Source organism: Danio aesculapii, chromosome 4 (assembly GCF_903798145.1).
Source record: "Danio aesculapii chromosome 4, fDanAes4.1, whole genome shotgun sequence".
NCBI classification, from domain to species: domain Eukaryota; kingdom Metazoa; phylum Chordata; class Actinopteri; order Cypriniformes; family Danionidae; genus Danio; species Danio aesculapii.
Genome location: NC_079438.1, coordinates 35620029 through 35636894, shown reverse-complemented (window position 1 = coordinate 35636894; position 16866 = coordinate 35620029). Strand labels below are relative to the sequence as shown.

The 16866-nt window shown below is 35.4% G+C and overlaps 1 protein-coding gene across 1 annotated transcript in view; it reads left to right on the top strand.

Annotated features, from left to right (window-relative positions):
- trhde.1 (thyrotropin releasing hormone degrading enzyme, tandem duplicate 1) overlaps positions 1-16866 on the top strand; it is a 201909-nt gene that overhangs the window by 123442 nt on the left and 61601 nt on the right. Inside the window, exons 10-12 of the mRNA XM_056455543.1 lie at positions 6072-6160; positions 11022-11155; positions 14662-14717. Of these exons, the coding sequence (XP_056311518.1) occupies positions 6072-6160; positions 11022-11155; positions 14662-14717 (279 nt within the window). The remainder of the gene's footprint in view (positions 1-6071; positions 6161-11021; positions 11156-14661; positions 14718-16866) is intronic.

Sequence of the window (16866 nt, the reverse complement as noted above, 5' to 3'; positions counted from 1 at the left end):
ACACCTTTGTTTGTTGTTAATAGAGATAATAAGCACGAAAATCATATACTGCACCTTTAAATGGACGTTTTGTATCATTGCAAATCTGAAAAAACTCAGAATTCATGAGTTATAGTTGTTTGCAAAATAAAATAGCGTTTTATTCTGTACAATTTAAAATAAAACTGAAATTTAGAGCATTTTTTTGATAAAATAACAAAAGGTGCCATGTCTTCTGATATGTTTTTGTTCATTTTTTAGAAATGCCCAATATTTTAACTTCAAAAAAGTTATGAAATCAGCCTGTTTTTAAAATTAAAACATTTGTCAGTCATTATTTTTTTTAAATCTCTAAAAGACGTTTTTGAGAAATTTTTACTTTATAGAGCAAAACACATTAATATTTTAAATAAAATCAAGAGAAAGTGAGAATTTTCAAGTGGTCTCTTGTTTCTTTTTCCATGGCTCTATAGATTTTTCAGTGCACAGCATTTTTATGTTTACCAAATAGCTACCCACTGCAGAGTAATACATTTGTGACATCACTGGAATGTGTTTGGACAGTTAACAGTGCAAGACACACATATTCATCCTAAATGCAGTGAAATATTAACTAAGCACGAATCAGCTAGAATGCCGATGGGCACATGAAGTGCAAGTACAAAAACATTAAATCTAGAGTGTCTTTCAAAGCACACAGCGGCAATGTTTAAAGCAACGAGTGATTGATTTTCTTTAGTGCTCATTAAAAAATTATTTGTACGCTAAAAAGAAGTAATGTTATCCAGAAAGTACACTTGGGCAAAAAGTCTAAAGTACAAAAAAACAAAAAAACTTTTTTTGAAAAAGAAATAACATGTCTTCTGTCTGAATAAAAAGTACATGTTTTATGAGCAAAATTAAGTATGTAAGTAAGAAGTAAGTAAGTAAGTTACTAAGTAAGTATAATTCATTAGTATGGTGTAGGGCCTCTTTTGCGACCAGTACAGTATCAATTCGTCTTGGGAATGAAAGATAGAAGTCCTGCACAGGGGGTAGAGGGATTTTGAGCCATTCTTCTTGCAGGATAGTGGCAAGGTCACTACGTGATGTGAGATAGATCTGGTGACTGTGTAGGCCATGTAGGAGATGTTCAACTTCTCTTTCATGTTCGTCAAACCACTCTGTAACCAGTCTTGCTGTAGGTATTATCATCCAGATACATATTGGTTTATATTGTGTGTAGAGCGGCACAGTGGGTAGCACGATCGCAGCAAGAAGGTAGCTGGTTCGAGCCTCGGCTGGGTCAGTTGGCATTTCTTTGTGGAGTTTGCATGTTCTCCCCGTGTTCGCATGGGGAAGTCCAAAGACATGTGGTATAGGTAAATTAGGTAAGCTAAATTGTCCGTAGTGTATGTGTGTGAATGAGTGTGTATGGATGTTTCCCAGTGATGGGCTGCAGCTGGAAGGGCATCCACTGTGTAAAACATATGCTGGATAAGTTGACAGTTCATTCCACTGTGGCAACCCCTGATTAGTAAGGGGACTAAGATGAAAAGTGAAAGAATAAATAAATTGTGTGTGTATATCCCTATATATATGTTTTTGTTTTCTTTTGCAAAAATTTCCTACATATTTAACAGCAAAGATTTCTGAATAGGCTTTGGCTCTAATCTCTTTAAAATATATTGAAAATATTTAAATTCAAATATATATATAATGAAGCCTTGATTTGAGGGTTTAAGCAAGCAGGTTGTCTTTAACAATTTTTGACTGCCTGACGACACATCTGCATTTACTCTATTAATGAAATGTGTGATCAAATTAGATCCCATTTTATACCTACTTTTCAGAGAGCTTAATCACTTACTGTAATTGTAACACCAATGTAAATGCGTTTGCAAATTCCTAGATATCAGCATCTCCACATTCTGCAACTCAAGAGAATTTTTGATTTTCTAGAAATCCACCACCAGCCTATTTGGTTTCATAAATGTTTAGCTTCAAGTTGCTCTCTACAGGGTAAATACTGTAGTTATCCTCAATATCAAACATATCCCAATCTTTCTAAATCCATCTAGCAGAAAATCCTGATCTTTTTTTGTCCAGTTTCTCATGTCTCAGTGGTTTCACGATGATTGACTGAAACTCTAACACGAGTCTACACAACACAAATGAACACAACCGCTCAAGCTCCACACTGCGACCAACATCCAGGGAAGGTTTCGAATGAAGACACTTGTATCTTTTCCTCTCTTCAGTGCAGTCGGTATTGGATAAAAGTGTTGGAGGATCTGCAGAATCACACATGTTGAGCCACAAAAGCCCCCAGTGACTCATTATAGACTGCAAAAGCCAGCGCTCCCTAAAGAGAGTCTGAGATATTATCACAGCCGCACAGAGAGACTGAGAGCTCACAACCCATGAGCAAAGAGAGAGACGCAAAAAAACAGTGGATGCTGCTTAATCACAGTGAATTTTAAATGTAGACACATCCAGACCACAGCTGTTACTCTTTTACTGCGCTGATATGCACTTCAAGGCACCATCTCAGTCATTATTGCAAATGGGCTATATGCACGGCAAGTGTTTTTCAGCCAAGGATAAACTAACGGTGAGCGGTTGATGTGACTATTTTCAATTTCATAAAGTCTTTTTTATAGCATGGATTTTGTAATTTAATTTAAATATAGCCAGTAAATCGACTTAAGCGTTAATTTAGTTGTTCTAGCATAACATTAGTTAAGAGCCATAAGGAGCAGCAGATAAATATTTCCAAATTTAAAAGACACGGTGTGGGACAGTGCAATTTAATGCAGCTCTTCTTGTCCAGTGTGTGACCAACTTTATATTGTATCTCAATTAGTCAATGAAGATAGTTGATTTTAAATGAAGCAGATCTTAAATATGGCAATTTTATAATGACATAACTGTTCATTGGAAGCATTTGAGCTGGCTTATTCAGTATTAAAAACCCCTTTGCACATAGTCAATTGACTGTATTTTTAATATTAGATTAAATGCTTGAAAAACACCCACCAAAAACATCAAATGAACACCCTTGCAACCAGTCTGGCCACTTTAGTAACTGTACAGCACTTGATCATTGTTGTAGCAAAGTTTGTGCTATTTGAGGCTCTATTTAAGTCGTTCTTTGGCTTGTAATCAAAGGAGAACCAAATTAAGTTAATGTCTTCTTAAAATGTCCTAAATATAAAATACTAATTGATAGAAAACGGGAATCTTATTGATCTGTCTTTCACATTTTGCATAATTTTTCTTGACCCTGGGAAAATCACTGCTATAAAATGGATATTTCTGTTCCTTCATTGTGATCGGTTGAACCGTGTTTGAAGTTGTTAACAAATAGACGCCTGTAATTTGTTTCCTGACCATTCCACTATCAGTAATGAGCCAAAAAACAGTTTTATTGGCTTTGTTTAATTTTGTGAAACCATGCATTGTGCCTAACAATGCACCTCAGCTGTTATAGAATCACTGTAAACCATGGCTCCTTGGAAATTATGGCTTTTTGTTGTGGCATTTTACTTTGTATTTATATACTGTATACTGTTCTAGAGCAGGTGAACAATATCTACAAGTGAAGATAACAAACGTTGCATCTTTCCATAAACATGATATGATGCCCACATGTCTCATCTGACACGCATTTATCCATCTGCTGCAGAGAACCAAACCTTCATTTGTGTTTTATCTAAAGCTCTGGGCCAAAACACGAAGTCCCTGAGGGATGTAAATAACGCTGATGATAACAGACGCTTCCATAAATGAACATAAACACGAGCCACCAAATTACCAGCCTGTGGAGAACTTTAATTTTCCTCTGCTTTCTTATTTTGCTCAATCCCACTGATGAACACGGTTTTATGTAAATGTATTTCATTTGAACACACACAGATGCTTCTATTATCACTGGAATTCAGAAGTGTTGTTATCAGCGCTCGTCTCTTTCACAATCTCTCTCTATAGTCCCCTTACAAACATATGCGGTTAAATACTGTTTCCCAGCAGGGCTTCATATTGCTTCATCTTATGCGTGATGTCTCTTCAACTGAGCTATAGATTCCTTTGTGATGGAAACATTCAGTTCTTGTATCTCCTGTGTTTGCTGTTTACAGCTTAAATTAAAAGTTTATCTTCAAAACGTTGTTTTATAACAGCTTTCTGTATTCAAAATGGGTTTATGCAGACATAATTAACAGACATTATATGATGAATATAATCTTAATGAGTGATTTGAGGTGTCACCAGCAGCTTGAAAAGGATTTTGTCCATTCCTGTGATTTTTCTAACACAAATCCCTAATGATCCACACATCCGAGAGCGACGCCAGGAAATAATCCAGGCTGCTCTTCTCATATCAGATGACTAAATCTTGACATTTTATGAAGGAAATGTGGTGCGTGCCTTTGTAAAGTTCACTGCCACAATGCTAGACTGATGAATTTTTTGTGGTCCTTGCTAAAAACAAAAAATCTATAGAAATCATCACAAGAGATGCACATACAAGTACCACAAAACAATACAAACCAGTACATTTTAATTGTCTCTTTACTGTGTTTTGAATCATATTTCAGGACTTGTTCAAGCTTTTATCTCTTCATAGTTGGACTGTTGAAATGTACACTGTTCATTTGCTTGAACAAATGATCTATGGATTTCAAGTGTGCAGAATGCAGCTGCAGTATCTTTAACCGATACTAAGATATTGCACATATGTTTAAAATCCTTCATTGGCTTCCTATTAGTTAGAGTACATTTTAAAGGTTTAGTTATTACATATAGAGCTCTGTATGGTCAGGCTCCAAGATCTTTTGTATGCACATGCACACTGTCCGGTCTTTGAGGTCTTCTGACCAAGACCTTTTAGTTATTCTCGTAAGTCTCTTTACAAAGGTGACCTCTAAAGTTGAGAACTCTGGACTCTGTTAAACTTTTAGAAAAAGAACATAAAGACAAATCTTAATAATATGGTACCCAGCATTTTTAGAGAGAACCATTAAAACCATTATATTTTGTGATGGATTCTATTGCCTGTTTGTTTTGTTTTTGCTTTTGTAGCAGGGATGGCTTAGGTGTTTTCAGTGTTTTTAGCACACTGCCTCAAGTTGAAAGATGGATTATCATGATGTGTTTTGTTCTAGCTAATGAATAGAGCTTTTTCTGAAGCAATTAGCACTGTGCTAAGAGAGCAGGATAAGCTGTTAACTTGCTGACTGAAAGCAAGTGATATGCTAACATACTGTAGCTGTTGACTTGCTAACCCAGGGCAAACTGAAAAAGATGTTGTTTTTACACATTTCAATACCAGTAATAAAATGCAATTCAAAACACACTCATTACCATTTTTTCAAGAGTATAAATAAAAATATTATTAAGTGATGAATTACACTATATTATTTTACCAGACACTGAATCTTACCAAAAATATCTCAGCTAATGAAGGTTTTTATTGTGGAAAATGCAAATTTAACTACTTTGTATATAGATTAAGTATAACATTAGCTTTCCCAGTTTTACAGTATTTACTGCTGTGGTCTGAGGTGATTTATTCTGGCAGAAAGCAGGCCTTGTCCACCTGTGTGTCTGCCGTTTTGACAGGCTGAAAGCGGGCTGGCCGTCCAATGTGACAGCTGTCAGACAGGCTTTTACAGGATGTGCACTCATACCTGGAGATGTTCATGCACACACACCAACACATGAAAGCACAAACACACAGATGATTCCACGTCAGAATGAGGCGGCGGCACAGAACATGACAGCGATCGGGTGACGAGTGAAACGCGGCTTAGTGTGTGTGACACAGAGAGAGACAAAGCAGTGCAGTCTGGGAAAGAATGAGATATGATTTCTTTGAGCTCTGACACTGCTGGGCTTTCTTTGAGCTTCACAATCATCTGATGTTTCTGATTTTGTCACTTTGCCCGTCGGTGTCAAGACTGAGGATATCGGATGAATAAATCCCACAATCCCATTAAGTGGTGGGAGTCCATATGTGTCAGATTATGTGCTTCATACAGTACGTGACATTTAAACCCCTGAGATCAGACAGACGTGTTTCATCTAGTATCTCTGTCTTTGTTTTATTTCAGCTTCCAGTGGCAAATACCGCTAACGCTGGCAGTGGGAAACGCCAGTCACATATCAACTGAGACCATCATTTGGGTCACAAATAAGTCAGGTATGAATCATGAAGAGTGGTAAGCACAGAAACTCACATTATGGTTGTATTTAATAACATTTTATAAGACAATATATTTTCTATAAATCTTGAATTCACACAAATATACATTAGGGTTTGAAATTACTGAGTGATTAAAAAAACTGCATGTTTAAGAGTCGCCTATTAATGTGGCCCACCTAAGGCACACCTGTGCAATAATCATGCGTCTTGATATACCTTGAGAGGTGCAAAGATTATCTCGGCAAACAGGTTTAGAAAATAGTGTGAACAGTATTTAGAGAAATAGGCCTTTTTATGATTCATTACCATATTTTCAAGAGTATGAATAAAAATGCCATTAAATGATGGAGCACACATCATTTCTTACCAGACATTGAATCTTACCAAAAACATCTCAGTTATTGGAATGTTTTTACTGTGTAAAATGGTAATTTAACTACTTTGTTTATAGATTAAGGCCCTGTTTACACTAATACGTTTTAGTTTTAAAACAGCATTTTAGAATGAAAACGATCCGTGTCCACATTGACGTTTCATCTAGCGTTTCTGAACAACTCTCCTTCCACACTACACCACTGAAAATGCACATTACATGACCACACACGCACACACACACACTGTCATGCGATGCAGCATATGTGGACGTCTACCCAGATGAGAATTGTGCACATCGGACTGTTCATCAAGGATTTAAGGCTGGATGTAATCTCACTATATTTTTTAAATGGGATATTTAATTCATCTTGTTCTCTATCCAGTGACATATTTCCCAACTTTTTGAATCTATTACTTGTTACCACGTACACTGATTCTGCACATTTGACTGATTGCTTGCACTTATTCGCTATAATGTATAAACTTATTGTGTGTTATACTTTTATAATGGCCATTATTGATTATTAAAAGCAAAAGAGACAGGGTATGTTTTGTATTTTCAATGAGAATAAAAGGAGGCAGTAATGTTATAGGCTGCGTTTTGTTATAAATATGCATACAGTGAAAATGCCGATCATATAAATATGTAGCTACACGACGCCTCAACAATTTTGGTGTCTGTTAAGTTGCTAATTTAAAAATTAGAATAGAAAGTTCCATATATTATGTTTTCATTTTATTGCTAAGAAAGTGAAATAACGTAGCCAGGGTGATGTGAATGAGGTTATAAAGTACCCTAATCCCTTTGAAGATTTATCCGAGATGTCCTCGGGAGTTTGTTTTCCAGATTAAACTTGTGATGTCTTACAAGGAGAGGATGCAGGACTGAACTTTGGCTACTTAATATTGAGGAAAAAGCCCCAAACAGATGGGTGAATGTCTGCAGCTACGCCTCCATTTTCAGATGTCTCCGTTTTCCCCTATCCACATTGACACGGAGCAGCATTTTCAAATGAAAACGGCCTAGTCAGTGTTTTAAAAATATCTCTGTTTTCGGCGCTCGAAAACTCTGGCGTAGTATGGACGGATGGCGTAGCCATAGCAAAACTAATTCATTTTCAAACTAAAACGTATTAGTGTATACGGGGCCTAAGTATTGCATTAGCTCTCCCAATGTTACAGTATTTATTGCTGTATTGTACAGTATTTATTGACTGTACGTTTTAGAGTGGCTTTTTGTTGTAGCTATCCTGAGCCACACATGTGCAATAATCATGCTGTCTTGATATACCACATATGGGAGGTGGATGGATTATCTCAGCAAACAGGTTTAGAAAAAGGTGAGAACAATATTTGAGAGAAATATGCCTTTTGTGATTTCAGCTCATGAAAAAACTCACATTCAAAAAGACATTCATTATCATATTTTCAAGAGTATGAATAAAATGCCATTAAGTGATGGATCCACATCATTCCTTACCAGGCACGGAATTTTACTAAAAATATCTCAGCTAATGAAATTTTATTGTGGAAAATGCTAATTATCTCTCCCAATGTTACAGTATTTATTGCTGTATTGTACAGTATTTATTCACTCAGCATTTATTCTAATCAGCATCTTGATATACCACATCTGGGAGATGGATACATTATCTCGGCAAACAGGTTTAGAAAAATATGTGAACAGTATTTGAGAGAAATAGACCATTTGTAAATTCAGCTCATGAAAAAGCTCATGAACTATTGGCACAAGTGTAGCGTTTATATTTTTGTTAAGTTATTTTATGTTTTGTTGCTTTCATTAAAAATGTTAGGCATAAAGTACATCAATAAGGTTGTTATCACAGAATAAAGCCTGACGGAGCAGAACAGAGACTTTAGTTATTACACAACTACTTGCCACAAAACATAAAAATAATACTTTATTAAATCTTTAATTTAACTAAAAGCTGACATAAACAAAATGGAACTGAATGGAGCATTTGCTAACATATTATTATTATATTATTCCACATATTATTATTCATTCACAAGTTGGTGCAAAAACAGTTAATAACATCACCATGAGAGACCAAGAGATACGTATGAATGTTGATTGAAGTATATGGATGTGAGCGGAGGGCTGTTCAATGAAGTTGAAGTTCCCAGATGAGCCTGTGTTATTTAGTGGTGGTTATCTGGGAAAAGCATACCTTGCAATGACCAATCAGAGTCGACTATTCAAGACAGGCATGTAAGAATTTTTGTTAAAATATATTTTGCAAGACTCATTATTTATTAATTGATTGCTTTGAGGATTTTTACACAGCGTGGTGATTTGTTATGAACTGCATATACCTTGTCTTAAAAAGTCAGGTTAGTTGATACAGTATTTAAAGAGATTATTGGTACACAAGTTATAATCATAATTTTTGTTGATTGATCAAGATGTCATGAATTAATGAAGAAGTATGAATAAAAGATAGATACATACATATGTGATATAATAATAAAAGAATTGCCAAACTATTTGATAAGGTTCCTTTTTTCCAGAAAATCATTGTTTTAATGATTAATAATTTCATTATAATTCCATTCATTATAATCTCAGGACAGACGCATCACCCTAACTTGTGAAATGAATTTTAATTAAGAAGCAGTTGTTAAAAACACGCTTGTCATAGATGCAAGTACATTTAAATCATTGTATATGCATATATTTTTATTAAAGAATTGTTTAGATTTCGCTTAAAAAATGTGTTTGACATTAGTCATTGACATTAGAAATCTCTGTCTACTTAACTGTGAATGACACATTAAAACATTAATTACATTATTAATCGGATTTCCTCATTAAATTAGAATAATTTACTCCCATGAGTGCATTTATGTAAATGTCCTTTCTTCAGCAGCTCCACATTCACCATCATTATATGCAATTTCTTTCCTCTCCTTTGAGAGAATGAGGTGGATTTTATTCGGATGGAGCCACAGTGAGTCAAATTCCAAGAGCAGGAATTGAATTTGTTCTGCGAGCATCTCAGAGCTGAGAGTCCACTGATTATAAGAGCATTTAACAGCCTCCATTTTCTGCTCACCTTTCCTGAAAAAGAGGCTCATCAGGGCTACAATGCAGACAACACAGAGTGAAGCAGAGACAATGACTCTTAGAGGAAACAGAGTCTGGAATGCAGAGACCCCATTTATATGCATTAACTCACTGCCTGACTCTTGCAATCTGCTCGGATGCGCTCGGGATCCATCCAGTGCAAAAGCTGGAAAGCATTTAACCAGTGCATTTATTTTCCACGAAAAAGCACAAGGTCTGGCTGGAACATTACAGCAACAAAATGTTGCAAACATGTTAAATTACTGATATTGTACATTACTCAAATGCTAAACGCATCATCTCTTTATGAAAATTGTAGAATAACTTCATTCATCAACAACATGAATATCTTCATGAATAACAAAACTCAAATGCTAAACGCATCATCTCTTTATGAAAATTGCAGAATAACTTTATTCATTAACAACATGAATATCTTCATGAATAACAAAACTGATGTTTTGAGTTTATTCTCATGATAATAAATAGTACTTTTCAACATTGATATGCATGCTGGATATATCAGTTCTCCATTTTAGTTATTAATGTCATTAAAAAAGTGGTCAACTTACGTAAATTGTGTTTTTTATAAACTTTTTTGTTTCTTTTTAACTTTAATTATTGTCATTTAAAACATTTATCTTCATGTGTAAGCATCTAGGCATCATTTTGATGGCATTTGTGAATTTGTTTTATTTATTTGGAGGAAATATTCTAAAAAGCTGACTCACCCACTGGCTGCTATTTAAAAATAGGCTTATTAAAAATGACATTTGCAAATGCTTCTTAAAAAAATAAAATGTATTTATTTAAATACAGCACTAGTCTAAAATGTTCTCATGTTTTTAAAGAAGTTTTGTTTAATGATTGCCAAACAATTGAGGCAGTTAATTATGTATTGAATTAATTATTAATTAAATTAAGGTCACACTTTATTTCAAGGTACAATCCATGATATTAATAAACCAATGACTATGACGTTTAGCTCAACAAACATCTAATTAGCTGCTTATTAATAGTTATTAAAGTAGTAATTGGGCTTAGGTAGGATTAATGTAAAATAAGCCAGTCTTAGTAATAGGCTGGTAATAATCCACTAGTTAATAGTGAGAATTGGTCCCTATTCTAAAATGTTAGTTTAAATTAATTTGCTGTAGTTTCATCATCCATGCATCATAGTTCATAGTTCAGTTTCCCTCTATTTTGTATTTTATTTAGTTTATTTATATGTTCTTTTTTGTTTTATACTTGCTATAATCTAAAGAGATTCACATTTGTCTGTGCGCATCATTTAGCTGCCTGTGTTACTGCTTATAAGCTCCACATTCTGCTGTCAGAGCTGAAATTAAATGTTGGTTTCATGTCCTTGTCCTTTTTTTGCTCATGTATTTATAGAGACGCACAGAGTGGGTCACATGATTGGTGAGACGTGGTTGCTGGGCAACATCAATCAGACGGGCTACTTTAGAGTGAACTACGACCTTCACAACTGGAAACTTCTTATTCAACAGCTTATGAGCAACCCGACGGTACAGAACCCACAATCCCTTTTTTTCCATCTCTACTTGTGTTTCCATCACTCTTCAAGCTGTTAGTTAAAATCTGCCTAATAGAAACATCAATTTGGAACATCAATATGGCATAACTCAACAACTACCTTCACATGAGGTGATTTTGTAGTCAATTGCGAAAAGCAATGTTTCACAAAACTTCAACTTTGGTGAAATTACACAACAGCAAGAATATTACACCAACGAGGAAGAAAGATTTAAATGATTATATTTGAACAGAAAATATATCTATCTTTTTAATAAATGAAAATAAACAATATAAGTCAAGATCAATCACAATGTGCCGAACAAATGTGTTTAAAGCATATATTTAAAACGTCAATCGATAACACTGGCTAATCAATATAGGGGATAAAAATAAAGAAACTATACAAATTTTGAATATATAGTCAGAATGGTTTTTGTCTTTGTAACTGCAAATAAAATTAAACTGGGGAAAGAGTAATTTTTTTCTTTAAAATGCAGGGAATGGTGTATCTTGGCTTGTGTGCATTAATTCTTTAAAAAACAATGCAGGGAATAGGGTATTTTGGCTTGCGTTCATTAGTTCTTTATAAAAAATGCAGGGAATGGTGTGTCTTGGCTTGTGTGCATTAATTTTTTACCACAAAACTGCAGGGAATGGTGCATCTTGGCTTTTGTGCATTCATTCTTTAAAATCTTTTTCCTTCCACAAAGTTTACCACATGTCAAGCATTACACATTCTGTAATTTTGACCTTGATTTCTCTTTTCCAATTTTCGGACACAGTTACTTTAGCATTGCTCCAGAACTAGATGAACTGTCATTATCAGTCTAATATTGAAAGAAGATATAGCTATTTTAGAAGTCCTAACGTTGTATGCTGTTCTTAAATTAACAGCAGTGCTAATTTCGTCAAAGAAAATGAGGACAAACTTTTTGTTGCTTATAGCTTGACAAAGAAAGTTTACAGGTCATCGTAATAGTAATAGTGACTGAAAACTATGAATGTGCATGCTCTGGTTCTCTCATCTAATTAATGAACAGCACATTTTTTTTTAGGAAAAGTGACAAGACTAAAATGTAGTCAAAAAGATAAAAACTAACTAGCATGATTGTATTTTCTTCGCTTCATTGAGCTGTTTATTCATTAGATTGATTGGAATTGCATTCAATTACGTCATTGGCACAACAGACTTTTAAAGATTTTACTTGTGTGAAGAAATTATTTAAATAAGTTTAAATCATGTTTATTTCTATAGCCCTTTTACAATGTAGATTGTGTGAAAGCAGCTTAATATACAAGTTGTAGTAAATTGAAACTGTGTCAGTCCAGTTTTCAGAGTTGAAGTTCAGTTTAGTTGAATTCAGTGTGGTTTAATTTTCACTGATGAAAGTCCAAACACTGAAGAGCAAATCCATCAATGTGCAGCTCCCCAAGTCCCAAAGCAAGCAAGCAAGCAAGCCAGTGGCAACTGATAATAGAACTATTGTATTAGAAATCTTATTGGTATGAGGAGTAATTTTAGATGAGTAACATGAGTGTTGGCATAACTTGAGTCTTACTTCTTTGGATTATCTTTTCTGGTCAATTTCAAAGTGCCTTCACACTTTTATTAATTCTAAATTAATTTTCTTTTCACAAATATTCATGGAAAGTGAAACTTACATCTCATGAGTGGTTGGATTTATTTACGCTTCTTAAAATAATTATAAAATCTTTCTTCTTTTCATATGACTATATAGTGTAACTTAGGGGAGAAAACCTGTACTTCAATGTAAAATTAGACATTGAGAACCCCCCATAGAGCCAAAATGGTATGATCCTCATTTCACAATACCCCTGTGAAGAGATTTGCAGTCGAATCAGGCACTTCCTATCGGAGCATCGATTCTTTGATTATTCATAATCACCCCTGCTAAAAATGTCAATCAAATCACTTTGTTAAACTGCAGAGTTAAAGAGCCCATATTATGGGTTTTTTGAAAATGCCCTTCCATGTAGTGTGTAACACAGCTCTAAGTGAAGTGAAATATCCAGCTAAGGCTTAAATCTGTAAGTGTACAGTGTTTAAAACTATTGATTCATCTATAAAAGAGTCGACTCATAGTGCTTCAAACGAGTCGCCTTGATAACGAGTCATTAGGTGTTTCGCGATGACGCAGCCACGAAACACAAGCCTCGCCAGTAGTTACGCGCGCAAACCAGGGAGATTTGAAACCTGCGGCCCTGCCCACTAACACAGAAAAAACACTAGACACACACACACAGACGCCGCCGGTCCAATGAAGTCACGCTGTGCTCAGATGGATAATATTGACAGTCTCTACCCAAAGATGAGTTGTTAACCTGGTACAGTACACGCGGTTACTCTTTATATTCTCTTATCACATGTAAGCCACGTTAAAAACGCGACGCGTGCCGCTTTGTTTACGGATTTAACGTTAAAGGCTTTTGTGAGCTCGCGTTCCACTGCCGTTTGTCGTTGCTATGGCGATCGATCGTAAGCTAGGAGACAGGAGACTCGTGTCACTTTCCCTAGTTCTTCTGAGGAGCGTTGTGTGTGTGTGTGTGTGTGTGTGAGAGAGAGAGAGAGAGAGAGAGAGAGACTCGCGTCGCTTTCCCTAGTTCTTCTGAGGAGCGTTGTGTGTGTGTGAGAGAGAGAGAGAGAGAGAGACTCGCGTCGCTTTCCCTAGTTCTTCTGAGGAGCGTTGTGTGTGTGTGTGAGAGAGAGAGAGGGAGAGGGAGAGAGAGAGACTCGCGTCGATCTCCCCAGTTCTTCTGAGGAGGGTTGTGTGTGTGTGTGAAAAAAGCCTTACACTATGAAGCGCGTGTGCACTGTGACTACTTTTATATAGTTGATTACCAGCTGGGCATTTCACTCTGTCTCGTGCTGAAGCCTGTCACTGTCGACCAATCGCAGCAGGCTGTCATCGGTCCAATCAGCGCAAATTAGCTTCGGGCTGAGGAGGGGGTTGGGAACAAATGAATCGCTGAACGATTCATATGGGAGTCGTTGGGATAATTAGGTAAAAATAAATGCAGATTATAAGACCATCAAAGTGTTTTATGACCTTGCATGCATATTAGACTGTTGTTGGAGACCCTTACAACCTAAATATGACCCTATTTCATGTATAATATGGGCTCTTTAAATTTTCAACATCATAAGTAGACAGAGTGGAGATCAAGGTCCTATAATGCAATTTATAACTATAAATGAACTGAAAAAAAAACATGAATCATGATATTCAGAACCTGCTAATTAACTTTTTTTCACAATGTGGAAATGTTTTTATGAATGCCTTTTTTATCAATGTATAAAACATCAAATCTGTAATGGAAGGCAGGTTTTTGTCAGTACTTTCGTTCTTGACTCCTGATTCATCAAATCATGTTACCCCTTCAGTCGTGATTTCTCTTTTCCTCCTTCTCCTCATCTCTCATCTATCTGCCTGCTTTCTGCTGCATTATAAATGTGTGTGCTGTTCTCTTGTGGCAGATCATCTCTGTGGGCAACAGGGCTGGTCTGATTGATGACGTCTTCAACCTGGCGAGGTGAGTTGTGTTTGTTACATGAAGCCTCTGGAAACATGCAGAGTCATTCAGAGAGCCCGAAACCTGCACTAGAGATCCATTTAATGTCCTTCACACCCCTGCAGAGTCTAATTCAGCTTTATTTGTGTGCTGCTTTTTATTGTCACACTAACTGTCAGGGTATTTCAGGAGGTCTTTGACCAACCACTGAGAAAGTACAAAGTGACAGCGGTGAGGGAAAACTCTCAGAGTATAAATGCCCATTGAGACCAATTCTATGGCAAGCCATATTTACATCTAACCTACAAAATACACTACTATCTATTTTGATTGTATAGGAACATTTTTATATATTAGCTACTAATACTATTACTTATTCATTAGCACCTATTCAGTATTTATTTGGTAATAGTACCTCTTTAAAAATATACAAGCACTTATTCATAAATCACCAGTTTTTATTTATTAACTACTAGTACTCATGTATTAATAGCACTTTATGATACAGCCCTGTTTTTTGTGTTTGTGCTATTTTTCTTATCATCATCATTACATAAACTGGGTAATAATTAGGTGCTATCTGTGTGTGTGTCCTCTGAACTTAACCTTAACCCATGCAGTTACCATATATAATCCTGATGGTCACATGACCTTCACGCATTTTTAACCGAAAATTATTTAAACATTACAGCATTCATACAGCGATTTATTGTTTCTCCCCTTTTCACAATATATACTATGCATAAAGACTTTACAGATATACTTTGCACAATACAAATAAAACAGATTTTAATATGAATTTAAGCAAATAAAACACCCTTAATGTGTTTATGCCTTTATTAAGTTTTTTATTGTGAATGTTTAATTTCACTGTCTCATTTATAGGGAAACTTCTGAGGTAAAAAAGTTATATTACTGAACAATAATGATAAATCTATATGTAATGCTGCGCTTCCCACCTCAGTCGCAATGACTTCTGGGACTTCTAGAGTGAGTTCGGTGCTCAAGTCTGCATCAGCGTATCCTTGATATCTAAGGAACGTTCAGAAACTTTCACGTGTCCTCTGATCTTGCAGTCTTGAGTTTTGAAACTGAACTTTGCCGGTTGATGATGTTACACGAGAACACGAGGACACAAGATCGCTGAAGAACGCATATCGAGAAACAGCCATTATGTGCACATAATGTAAAATAAACTGCAACCAATACTTTTAGTATCTTTTCTAATTATTACTAGCACCATTTCTTATTACTAGTCAATATGGTGTGGTATATAATCAATGTGTAGTATTTGTTGAATTAGTAGTAGAAGCTAATCAAAACAATTCAATCAATAAGGAATAGTATCTGTTTCATAGATATGGGTGTCTAAATATCAAGTACTAGTATTGAATACAATAAGTCAGAATCAATATGTAATGAATAAATTCTTGTACGTATTGAAAATCATATCTACTTAATAGGTATAATTATTTAATAAATAAATGGTGTTTAATAATGATTAATTAAAAGTATGTAAAAACATATGTAATAGGCATCTCAAACAAGAAATGTAAATAGTACTCAAATTTAATGTAAAAAAGTAGCATATAAATTACTTATATATTTATAGATTAAATGTTACAACAGCAAGAAGGTTGGTGGTTTGAGCCTCGGCTGGGTCAGTTGGCGTTTCTGTGTGGAGTTTGCATGTTCTCCCTGCATTCGCGTGGGTTTCCTCCGGGTGCTCCGGTTTCCCCCACAGTCCAAAGGCATGTGGTACAGGTGAATTGGGTAGGCTAAAATGTCCGTCGTGCATGTATGTGTGTGTGAATAAGTGTGTATGTGTTTCCCAGTGATGGGTTGCAGCTGGAAGGGCTTCCACTGCATAAAACAAATGCTGGATGAGTTGGCGGTTCATTCCGCTGTGGTGACCTCAGATTAATAAACGGACTAAGCCGAAAAGAAAATGAATGAATGAATGTTACAACAGCTTGCCATACTAAGCATTTCAGCACAAAAAAGCAAGCATATAGACTTCACTGTAAATAATTTATATATAATAAATAAAACCACTTAAATGCACTGATGTTTTTTTTGTTATACTACTTAAAAAAGATTTTAACATATATTCACTTTAATAAAACCAGATCAGCCTTTAAATCGGTTTCTTTGAACGTATTTAATCAAT